General features: G+C 35.4%; 1 protein-coding gene across 2 annotated transcripts in view; it reads left to right on the top strand.

The window, feature by feature from the left end:
• The window catches only part of RARS2 (arginyl-tRNA synthetase 2, mitochondrial), a 51912-nt gene that overhangs the window by 11091 nt on the left and 27967 nt on the right, over nucleotides 1-12854 (top strand). For both annotated transcript variants that reach the window (XM_081140940.1, XM_081140941.1), the window contains exons 4-6: nucleotides 601-684; nucleotides 7040-7137; nucleotides 12176-12231. In XM_081140940.1, coding sequence (XP_080997066.1) covers nucleotides 601-684; nucleotides 7040-7137; nucleotides 12176-12231 — 238 coding nt within the window. The remainder of the gene's footprint in view (nucleotides 1-600; nucleotides 685-7039; nucleotides 7138-12175; nucleotides 12232-12854) is intronic.

Here is a 12854-nt window from a genome sequence, read left to right as displayed (position 1 = left end):
TCAAAAACCACCCCAGATTTTTATCAGGATATATACCAGGAATAGAATCATTCTAATTACAATATTTAGTCTCAAAATAAAAACTAGTGGCTCTTCAGTGACAACAGGTAGTTTTTTCAAGTTCCATGGCTATATCAAGTGCTTTGAATATCTAGTTGGTTAAAATTTTAAGGCATATTCACTGAAGACAAAGTATTTAAATTATTTACATTTTATGTGTTGATGCAAGTGCTTTAGCATAAGCTTTGACAGAATGTCATGTTCTGTGGCTCCTATGAAAGGTGGGTGAGATTTCATTGCAGGTCAGGGTACGTAGGGCGGAGTAAAGTGATGCTCTCTTTCTTCCATGTCAGATGGAGAATTTGAGGTGAGGGAATGAGAAAGGAAGAGACTCAGAATACAGAATAGTGTTCTGGTCAGGAAAAGAAGAAAATGCGTTTGCCCAAATAGAGTGATTGACTTACAGGGCCTGGCTGAGGCTGAGAGAGATGACGTACCTGCTGCCTTTGGACAGTTGAAAATCTGATAGTTTTAGAACTACAACTCTCTTTAGGCTTATATTATAATATACCTATTTTACTTGATCTGTTATCTTTTCAGCTAAAATGTGATACAGTGGTGAGTGAAATCAGCACTGGTCAAGGGACTGTAAATTTCAAAATAAACAGAGAACTGTTAACAAAGGTAAGAATGGGTTATGTTTCAGCTCTTGTGTCTTCACTCAGTCTCTCTGCTTTAGCTCCAGTGGTTTCCCTCCAGTTGTTAAACTGATTGTGCCTCTTCTTGCTTCAAAACTTTTGCACATTCTAATGCCTCTGCCTGGAGTGCCACCCCATGTTAACTCCTGCTTATCCTTCAGATTTTGATATTTCCTGGGCAGTGGCTTTCTGACCCCTTCATTTGTACACTCTCATAGCACTGTATACCTTTCCTTGAGGAACTTACCATAGTTTCTATTTTACATTCTTTTTATTTGATTAATGCCTCTCGCCTTTAAATTCTAATTTCCATTGGGGCTTATGGTTTCTGTTTTCCTCACCCCCTATTGGATCCGCAGTCCCTAGCACAATGCCTGGCATGTAGTAGGTGTGAGATAACTATTATTGAATGAATTCATGGACTCTGTATTGAATGTCAGAAAGGTTCTGCTGGTTTCTGCTCTCTGGTAGCCTATAACCTATAGGAAGCATAAGATTTATACAGATGAAACCATAAGACAGCTTCTTTTTTTTCCTTTGAAATATCAAGACTAAGGTTTCAATATTATATCGTTGTTGCTTTTATCTTAATAACAAGTTCTAACCTGTTTAAAAATAAGTATCTTGAGACAGCTTCTTCTTTTAATAAAACAATTCACATCCCTGGCTGGAGTGGCTCGGTTGGAGCATTGTCCCATACACCAAGAGGTGGCAGGTTCAATTCCCGGTCAGGGTGCATACCCAGGTTGTGGGTTCAATCCCTGGTCTGGTTGTGCCCGAGGCAACCCATCAATGTTTCTCCTCCTCCCCTCCCCCCCAAGGTCAATTTAAAAAAAAATAAATTAAAAAAATAAATAAAGATAATTGGTACAATAAGCATAAGAAAGATTAAAGATAGAGAAATCAGGATGGCCTGGAGGGTTTGGGGAAATCACATAGAGGAATTCGGTTTCACATGAGTAAGACCATGGATGACATGTAATCCTGGATAGGCAATGGTATGAGACCTTTTGTTGAGAATGTCATCTCAATCAAACTTTAAATTTTATCATAATGCATGCTTTGGTGTATTTTTTTTTAAAACACACGAGTATTGAGTTGGTCAAGCTGAGTAAGTGCTACCTCTTGAATTGCAAATAACTATAAACCCAAAATTTCTAGTAATATATTTTTTCACTGAAGGAGAGATAGTGTTTCATACTCGTCTCTAGAACTTTTAACTTTTTCCTTTTATCTTTTTTCTCTCTTACTTCAAGGTAAATTAGTTAACCAAAATCAGTTACAAGAACAAGAAGGAAATTTTTTTTGCGCTTTTTACATTGTCTACAACTTGCCGGGCTGTTGATAACATTTCATGTCAATTTAGCAAACCCCAGTGAGTCTAATTTACTATTTTTTAAATAAGTGACTCTTCCAGTTGCTGACTTAATTTTATTGAAGCAGAAATGCAGCTCACCAGAGTACCAATCAAACTTTAGGCCATTTGATAGGCAGCAATATTGTACTGTTTTTGTTTTCCCTAAGATGAGAAAATACGCTATGGTAGATGGAGTTTGCCTTTATAGCCAGCTTAGCTGAAAGAGGTGTGGTTTTTATTTTAAGATGTGGTTTAAATTTGTTTTATTTTATATATTTACTTAATAACTTAATTTAATGGCCTTGAATTTTCATGCTTTATTGCAGTTAACAAACTGATATTTTATCTGGTTTAAGGATGCCCACTTGCTCACTTATTAAAAACATTCCCAAACACTTCTCAGTCAACAACAAAGGGAATAAGAGTTAGGGCTTTGAGGCCCAGTTACTCTTTCTCACAAAGAAATTCTCCCTTCATTGTGGCCTTGAGGACCTGGATCTTAGTGTGGTTTTTGTTAAAGGAACGAGCAGATTGCTCAGTGTCATAGTAATGATACATCCTAGAACAGTGAACACTCATAGTCTAAGAAAAGAGTATTGAATGTGCCTATGTTATAAGTTATAATTTTTAAATGATATTTCTTTTTTGTTCAAAGTCTAATTTCATCTACATCTGGCTCCATTATTTTCAGGCCTTAAATAGTGGTCATTTGCATGTCTAATGAATTTTTCAGACCGTGTCAAGAAAAAACATTCAACCCCTTTTGGAGTATTATAATCTTTTTTTTTTCATTTTAAAGTTCGCAAAATTGACATAGCTAATGATCTACATCCAAAACTTACTCCTCAGAGAATTAGGAATTTGTCATTGCTTACACCTGTACAAACTTAGCCTGCATGAAACGTTATCTTTTCCTGAATTGCAAATGAGTTATTAGTACTGGCACCACTAGGGATGATTAAATGTTAGCTTAAGTTTGGATCACTAATAGTGGCTTAAAATCTCTTCATGTAAATCATTCTCAAAGGTAGGAGGCTAAAATGCAAAATTAAAGGCAATAAAAACTGCCAAATCTCTGGGACTAGATCATAAATTTTCAAAGCTAGATGATATGACCAGTTCATACATTGTGAAGAACTGTTACTTTGGTACCAAACTTCCACCTGTTAGTAGCTTATGGATGACTTTCAAGAAAAACTGTAACTTGGAGTAATAGTTAATTCAGTCTAGGGAGAGAAAAAAGAAAATAAGAATTTAAATAGGAAAAGGGCAAACAAAATCCTGTTTTTTAGGTATACCTAAGTGGATAATATTTTAATTTCACATGTACACATGCATTTTTTATTTTCCAAATTCAACTTGTGTGCTCTACCAAGACTTGAGAAAAAAAGAAAAAGAGATATTAATTTAAATGGTTCTAATTCTGTTCATTATTTTACCAATTAACTCTATGTCATTCTGCAGTCAGGATGGGTTCAAGTCACACGTAGTGTCAGTTGGCTGAACACATGGAAAGAATGATTAACCACTTTCCACTATTGACCAAAGAATTGACTAGACAAATAGGTAGTGGTAGCTTGCTTACAAGTCCTATTGAGAGCCGTAGAGAAATAGCAACCACAAGAGTTAGATAAAATTACAAAAGTCATCCATAGAAAAGGTGATAGTGATAGACAAACAAAAAGTGCCAGCCAATTAGAATATTCATTAATTTGCTAAAGCATTCCAAAAACTGAAACCTTTGAAAGATTTAATTTCTGATTAAAAACTCATTATGCATCTATGTTTACATTACTGAGTACATCTTACATGTAGATGTACATATTGATGAATAGATTGGCCTCTAGCTTGTTCATCTATTGGAATATGAGGGAACTTTATGAACTCACTAACATTCTATAGTTAACAACTTCCTTCTGTATGCCCACTAATTTAATAAACCTCCTAAATTATAATTAATTTTATTCATTATAATATAATGTAAATTAATTATAATTTTTAAATTATAAAATAAAATTCTATTTATGAAAATTATAATTATAATAATAACAGTATAAATCTAAGGATAAAAGTGGCATAGATCCTGCCCTCAAGGAGCTTATGATCAAAAAGAAAAGCACAAAAAATAGTATAATGTGTGATGGGTATGATGGTTGCACTCCAGTGTAAAGAAAGGTACACTTAAGTCTATCTTGAGGCAAAAGGAGAATAACCTTGAATTGGGATAAAGATAAAGAATATACCCGGAAGATACATGGGCAGGCATTCCAGGCAGAGGGGACATCTTGGGCCAGAGTACAGACAGTCAAGAACATGGCATTGTCTGGAAATCAGCAGGTGATTATGTTTTGCACATAGGATGGTATGAGAGAGGATATCAAATTATATACTATGAAGCACCTTATATGCTCTGCATAAAGAATTTTAGCTTTTCCCTGTGTTATCATTCTTCATGGTGTGTTATGTGTTCCACAGCTGGTACATGGAATGATTTTTGGTATTACACTAATGAAATTTCATTTAATAGTTATACTTTATTGTAAGAATACAGTATATAATACATGTAACATAAAAAAGAGTGTTAATCAACTGTTTATCAGTAAGACTTCCTTCCAGTCGACAGTAGGCTGTTAGTATTTTGGGGGAGTCAAAAGTTATACATGGATTTTTCACTGCATCAGGGCTCAGCACTCCTAACCCCAATGTGTGTATTTATATGTACATTACATAAGATAGCTAGGTGTTATTGTTTTGTTGTGGTTGTTGCTTTGTACTGATATAGCTGATGGATGATAAGGCTCTGAACCAGGGCAGAAGGTATAACTATAATGATATTTAGGAAATAGCATGAGCAGGGCTTGGTGATTAATAAGTGATTGGTTGTGGATATTAGGGAGGGAAAAGGGTAAATCTTAGGAACTCTTAGGTTTCAGACTTGGTTAGCGGGGGATAAAGTTCATGGAAATGGAGAATAGAAGGAAGAGAAGTATATTCTGTTGAAGTGCCTGAGAGAGCTGTCCAGTTCTGAACTGGATATATTACTCTGTAGCACAAGAGAGATTTTATTAGGTAAGTAGTAGTTGAAGTCTTAGCAATTTATACCTAGGAGATGTGTAAAGTAAGGAGCTAGAAGCCAGGAAGGAGTGCAAGGTGGGGAGTACAGCGACAGGCAGTGGAAGAAGAGCCTGCAAAGGGAACTGAGAAGCAAAAATCTGTAGAGAGTGATGTCATTACAACCAAGGAGAAGAGAGCAGTCATCAGCTAAGACGGTGTATGAAAGTAGTTATCCCTGAGGAAGGCCGGAAGGGACCAAGGTTAGGGCAGATGATCAGAATGGACTCTAGACTTTAGCCTTACCTTAATTGTTTATTTTTTCATTTTACAAAACTGGTATATTTATTAAAGTAATATACTAAACAAAATTTAAGCATTCATTTAGGTTTGGCATTTAGAATTTTGATTTGGAGAGCACTTTCAGTGACATAATAGAGAAAAAAGCTCCAGGTGGCAGGTGGATCAAATTGGAAGTGAAACATACAAGATCTTTATTAAAGTTACTTTTTTGTTTGGGCCAGAGAAATCAATGAACTGAGAGTCATTTGTAAAAGAGAATTCTAATTTACTGCTATTAGCGTTCATGGCATCTACCATCCATTACATAAAAAGGAATGGAAAGTGAAAAGGATGGGCAGACTTTAACTTTAGAATAATCTGAGTATGAATTTCTTCTCACTGTTTACCTCCCCACTTGCAGTCTTCTCGTTGCCCATATTCATGGAGTAATTAACATTTAATAGGTCCCTAGTGTATGACAGGCATTATTCTCTTTTATGTCTATTTATTAATCCTTTATCTCTGTGACCTACTATACAGTGTAAGAGAAAAAAAATATTATTTTCTCTGTGTCCTTGGGCAGATAAATGCTGTTTCTGAACCTTAGTCTTTGCAGCTGTTCAATGGCAAGTGTTGCCCACTTCTAAGGTTGTAAGGCTTAAAGATAACATAAAAGCATCTAGACTTGAACCTAGCACTCTGTAGATGCATCTTAAAAGTATTACTTTGCTGCTTCCTGCTACCTCTCTGCCTTTTCCATGTGACCATGTGAATCAACACTATGATAGTAAAATTCTTCACATCATAAACTGCATATTTGGGACTCAGAATCCAGTATGAGAAGCAAAAAACAATATAAGAGTAAATAAAAATTTATTACAAAAATTTAAAACCCTAAAATAAATAAATAAATCATCACCATTGGAAAAAATCTATATGCATACAGTGAACTATACAGTAGTTCTGTGTTAATAACTAAAAACCTGGAATATGTTTTGCAGTTTCTGTAAGATTTCCTGGTTTTTTACTTATGTAACCAATAGGCATTTGAATTATAATTTTTTATTTGTTTTCTACCATTACTTGTGATCATTAGTATCACAAAAGTAGCAGCAGCATACAATAATTAGCACATAGCTATGGAGTGAAAACAATTTTTACTACATGACTTGATAGCCATATGACCTTGGAAAAGTTACTTAACCTCTCTGTGCTTCTATTTTCTCAATTGTAAAAATGATACTTATCTCTTAAGATTGTTGTGAGGATTAAATGGGTAAATACTTAGCAAATGCTTAGAACAGTGCCTGACACGTAGTATGCAGTCAATAAATGTTAGATGCTGCTTCTGGTTTTGTTGTTACTATCTGCTATGAGACTTTTGGCAGTTACTTAACCTCTCTAAACTTCAGTTCCTTCACCTGTAAAATATCTACATCTTCAGTCACTGGGAGGAGGAATAGACAGGATGTATAAAGCACAGATGCCCCATAGATATGAACTCAAGAAGGTGGTGCTGCTGACAGTGCTGTGAAATTCTCAGTTCCATAAATTAGAATGAGCAAATTAGCAACATTTAATTTCCAGTAGCAAAGTAGTTAAGAAAATTGCAGTTTTTTTCTATCATTAAATCTCAGCCTTTACTTTTCAGACAGTGCTAAAACAAGTAATCGAAGATGACTCAAAATACGGATTAAAAAGTGAGCTTTTCTCTGGTCTTCCCCAGAACAAGATTGTGGTTGAATTCAGGTGAGTGTCTACTCTTCTTATGTGTTGGTTAATCAGTTGGCTGAGCAGGTGAGTGTTTTACTATTATCGTCTGAGTTCTCATGAAATTACATGTAGAAAAATTGAAAACCAATGAGACTATATTTTCTTAAAATCACAGTAAATTGAATAAAAATTTTTGGACTCTGATAATAAATGTCTAGTGATTATTATGGGTTCTCTTTCATTTTGAATTAAGTATCAGAAAATAGCTTGAAGTTTTAATATGCCTCTAAATAGTCTTCATAATAACTTTCTTATAAGCTATCAGTAGCTATCAGTACAACCATCTAATTATTTGAACTTTTTTTAAGTAATCAAAAGAGAAAAGGAAACACTTTCAAAGAACGGGTTTACAGCTTGTGAAAATCATCAGAGGTATTGAATTTGCCTTCCTAAAAGCTGGAGAAGAGTCTTAATGAAATTTTTCCCATTTAGAAAAATAGAACTTACCTAGAGCCTTTTGTTTCCTTAACTATATATTCTGTGGAAGATTTTTAAAAATTGATATGGGAAATATGACTTTAGGTTTTCTAACACATTATAAGTTATGAGGATAACTTAATTCAACTTAGATATGATTAGCACCTGGATAATCAGGGGCGGGTGGGTTCTTTGGATTCCACATTTGCACCGACTCTGCTATTCATCTGTGTTCTTAGAAAAGACAGATCCTATAAGACTCAGTAAACTCATCTGTTTATGATAAGGACTGATTGTCAAGTAAACTAATGTTCCTATGTAGCAGTCAGATACTATGAATAAATCTCATAGTACCAGTGCACCCCAGTCATGATACTTAAAGTTTAAACATTTGTTGTATCACAAAGAGGAGAGGGACTTCATGTGGTCATCCTATGGCCACCACACAAAGAAATGTGCCTGCCATTTCAGTTCTCTCTTCTTGCATAACAACCACTCCAAAACTTAATACAGGGATTAGCAACCTTCAGCCCATGGGCAGAATCCAGCATGTCACATGTTTCAGTAAAGTTTTATTGGAACACAGGCTTGCACATTCATTTATATATTGTCTATGGTGGCTGCTTTTATACTACAATGACAGTTAACTAGAATTGAGTTGAATAGTTGAGACCAGGTGGTTACTATCTGACTCTAAGAAAAAGCTTGCCAACTCCTGATTAGTGTCTTAAAATAACCATTTTAATGTTCATGACTCCACAGATCAAAAAATCAGGGATGGTTTAGCTCAGTAATTCTTTTTCTTGCTTATGGTCATTTATGCAGCTCTGTTTTTCTGGAGATTATACTGGGGTTGGAAATACAGGTGGCTCATTTATTTGTGGGGCAGCTCACCTGAGAGCAGCCAGGCATCTCTCTCTCTCTCCACATTATCTCTCCAGCAGAGTAGCCAGACCTCTTTACAGAGGTGCTCAGGACTCCAAGATGGTAAAAATGTCTGGTCTTGGAATAGGCCCAGCGTCACTTTCACATTCTGCTGGTGAAAACAAGTCACAGGATGAGCCCACATTCAGGGGGAGGAAAATAGACTACATCTCTTAGTGGCAAATATTTGTGGCCATCTTTAATTCTTTCCATTCATGTCTTTAAATTGATGCAGAACACATCACCTTCTTCTCTGGGGAGATACTTCAGTACCATATTACTCACACTTCTTGCTATTACCTAACCAGCAGTAAAGGAAAATCAGTAGGGAGGTGTTATAGTATGTTTCTATGCATACATCCTTGAAATAATGCCTTTGTAAGTTTCTCGAAATTTGAAAAGTTGCCACGAGTGCTCACTTCGAACACCTTCTTCCTCATTTTCACTTTACCATCACCATTTCTTCTCCCCAACCAAGCTCAGAATACCAAAACGTTAGTCTTCCTTACTTATCGATTCTCTGGCTTTTCCCCTTTTTGTTTCCCATATACTGCTCTTTTTTTGTTTATGCTTGTAAGAAATGTCTAAAAATAACCTGTTCTATTTGAGTTGTATTCTGTAGGCTTTTTCTGTGGTGGTTTGTCTATGGATTTGCCCCTCTCAAGTTTTTTTTCTGAAGCAGTTAAGGAGGGCTGGAACTTAAATGCGCATTTGAATGCTGATGAATACAGAACCCATTTCCCAGCACTCATCTTTGCTCTCTGTTACTTTCCATCTAACATTGCTATGGGACAACCTTAGCTGCCCCCCTCCCTTAGAAGTTTTCTAGTTGCTGTGGTGCTTACCACTGTGGTTTCAAAGTTGAGACAAACAGGTGGGGGATGGGACAAAATTGATAGAAAACATTGTTCTTGAATTTCTTCTGAAAATGAGAGATGTGGCAGAAGAGAATGCTTTAAACTTATAGTATCTTAAATTGACCAGACAACTTTCCCACCTCACCCCCCAAATCAAGAGATATAATCACTGCTCAAGAAACTTGCCCCCTGCATTGAGATAATGGTGATGATAATAGGTCAAGTAACTTGTTCAGGGTCATAGAGCTAACTCTGACTCTGAAGCCTGCATACTAAACCTTTACTGCCTCCCTGATACATAGTGTTGGTTGTAATATATTTTGTCAGATCTAGGAGCAGTGTGATGAAGTACCAGAGTAGATGACTGTCCATCATAGATGGGCTCTACCTGGTAGGTGATGTAAAACTTGTAGATAACTATGGTTGCCTTTCTCCTCTCTGCAAAGTCAGCCTTTCCTATTTTGTTCAGATCAAACCTGCAGGAGCAGTCAGTAATGTAGCCTTTCCTCTCCTTTGCTCAGCACAGTCTTTTCCCACCCTCTGCTGTTCCCAGTGTGAAGTATTCTCATAGGATAGATTGAGGTCCTCTGCTTGGTAAAAAGATCAGAGTACCAGTTCTGTTAGTAACTGATTCGGTGATCTCAGATGGGACAGCTTTTTCCCCCTGGCCTCTTTTCTTACCTGGAAAATAAGAGCAATAATATTTGTCTTTTCTTACAAGATTGAGAAAATTATATGAAATAATCCTTTACAAGTCCCAGTAATGTGTCCAAACTATAATTCATTTATTGTGGCTACTTTGGTTTCCAAAGGAGTTGAATTTGTGTTTTCCATTTTATTATGTTCCCTTTCTAGTGAGTATATGGTGCCAGAGAATGGCAAATTGATGATTTCAAGTGACCTTTTGTCAAGGCTGAAGACCTGTATAGATTCAGTTCTCCTAATCCTAGAGGAAAAAATACAAAAGCTCTGAGAAAGCCTAAAAACCCCCACATAATATAAATACTTAGTTGGAAAAAAAATCAAAGATTGCAAAAGGATATTCAGTAAAAAGGAAGTCCTCTCCCCATCCCAGTTTCCTGGTTCTCTCCTTTGGTCATTCACCAATACTAGTTTCTTGTTTATCCCCCTAGATATATTCTGTGCATTTATAAACAGATCTCATACATTATATATTGTTCTACTCCTTGCTTTTTTCACTAAACAATGTTTCTTATGTTCCTTTAATATCAAAACATCCAGGGTGGTTTGTAATTTTTATATTTTCATAGTAGTCTGTTGATTTTTTTAAAATCAGCTTTAATGAGGTATAATTACATACAATACAATACAGTTCACCATATTTCAGCACAGAATTTGATGAGTTTTGGCAAAGGTGTACAGGTTGTGTAACCACTACAATTACAGTATAGAATATTTTCTGTCTTTTCATCTGTTTTATTGATTTTTGCTTTTATCTATATTATTCTCTTTTATTCTGCTTGCTTTGGTCCTCCTTTTCTAATTTCTTAAAGGAAACCCTTAGATTATTGATTTGCAGCGTTTTTTCTTTCTAATATAAACATTTTATGCTATAAATGTTTCTGCTTTACCTCACAGATTTGCAATTAAGGCAGTCCTAGGGATCACCTTGTTTGTTTTCATTCTCAGGAATCATAGACCTTAACTATCCAGTTTTATAAAACCAGTGTTTTCTGTATTTTTCTGGTTTTCTGGTTAATTACCCTTTTTAATATTGAAAAACTTATGAAAACTTCAAACATGCACAAAACAGAGAAGTATAAGTAAACCCCATGTGCTCATCACCCAGATTCAAGTCATCAAGATATTGCTACATTTGTTTTTATTATCTCTCTTCCTTGTTGCCTCAGTTCCCTGATCTGTAAAATAAGAGATAAGAGTACCTTACTTCACACCTCTTATGAGTATTAAGTGAGGTAATGCATAATACTGCCTGTCAGGTAGTGAGTGCCTTAGAAGCATTTGTAGTTTGTAATGTTAAATTATTTTTTTTAATCTTCACCCAAGGGTATTTTTCCCCACTGCTTTTTCAGAGAGAGTGGAAGGAGAGAGAGAGAGAAAGAAACATCAATGTGAGAGCGACACATGAATTGGCTACCTCCCGACTGGGGCCGGGGATCGAGCCTGCAACTGAGGTGTGTGCTCTTGGCCGGAATTGAACCCGGAACCCTTCAGTCCACAGGCTGACGCTCTAACCACTGAGCCAGACTGGCTAGGGCTATAATGTTAAATTATTGATTACAACTTCTCAAGGACACAGAGGAGTGATAAAAGTGTTGGCTGAGAATTTGGAGTGGCAAGTCAGATTTCTGATTATTCTGGGAAACTTAATGCATAAATATTTTTATATTTTTCTGTTTTAATTTCTGATACAGTAAATATTGATAGATATTACCCATACAAACAAAATTTCATTGGGGTCCTCAAAATTTTTTGAAAGGATAAAGGGTTTATAAAATGGTGCACTAAATTTAATTCCCTGTAGTCGACATTGTTTGTGTCAAAACAATATCCCTGAATTTCTTTATCTTTTTATCAAACCTTAAATGTGTCTGCTTCCTCAGTGTGCCACCTCTGTGTACAGTATAGCCTCATGAATCACAGGGTCTGTTTCACTAAAGATGATTCTTTGAGTTCTAATTTATCTTTGCTCTAAATTTCTATTTTTTAACTTATCTTTGCCCTAAATTACCAAAGGCCTTAGTCCCCAATTGTGTTGAGCTGTGGAGGTGTGACCTAGTGCATTGTAGAGCTCTTGTTCTAAACAGAAATATAACTTTTGCAATTTTTTATAGTTCACCTAACGTTGCCAAAAAATTTCACGTTGGACATTTGCGTTCTACCATCATAGGTAAGTTTCATTTCACAGAAAATTATGTCTTTGGGGCAGTATTTGCTAATGAAGTCTAGTGGTTTAATGCTTAAATAACAATAGGACAAAAAAGTTCAAATTTATATGAGATTGATGCTAATTAAATATTACATGAAATAGGGAAAATTGGTGTAGAAGTAGAAAAAAGAAATTTGTTTCAAAACCAAAAGATTAACTCAGAAAACAGTTTTAACTAGTATGTTGGTTATGACTTTAACTTTTTTAAAATATGTATGCATATGGAGAAGATATGAAAGGTGTAAAAATGAGAATAGTTATGTGGAGATGATAGTGATTCCCTCATTTTTTTGTTCATGCATTGTGTTTTAAAGAAACTGTTGTATGTTAATTATATCTCAGTTTTTTAAAAAAGAAGCTCAACCTCAGTCATGTGAGTACTAACTAGAGTGTTCAAGACTAGAAATTGAAACAAGACTATTCTAATAGAGATTGCTGTCATACTTCATAGCTATAATGCTGCTTTCGTGAAGCAATTTTCACTCTTTTTCATCTCATGGCACACATAAACTAATTACTAAAATTGTGCGGCACACCAAAATGTATATCATATTTTTTGCCAATCTGACAAAAAAAAAAAAAAA

This window comes from Miniopterus schreibersii, assembly GCF_964146895.1.
Source record: "Miniopterus schreibersii genome assembly, chromosome: 6".
Lineage (NCBI taxonomy): Eukaryota > Metazoa > Chordata > Mammalia > Chiroptera > Miniopteridae > Miniopterus > Miniopterus schreibersii.
The sequence above is the reverse complement of the archived record's forward strand: the minus strand, read 5'-3'. Positions and strand labels throughout refer to the sequence as shown.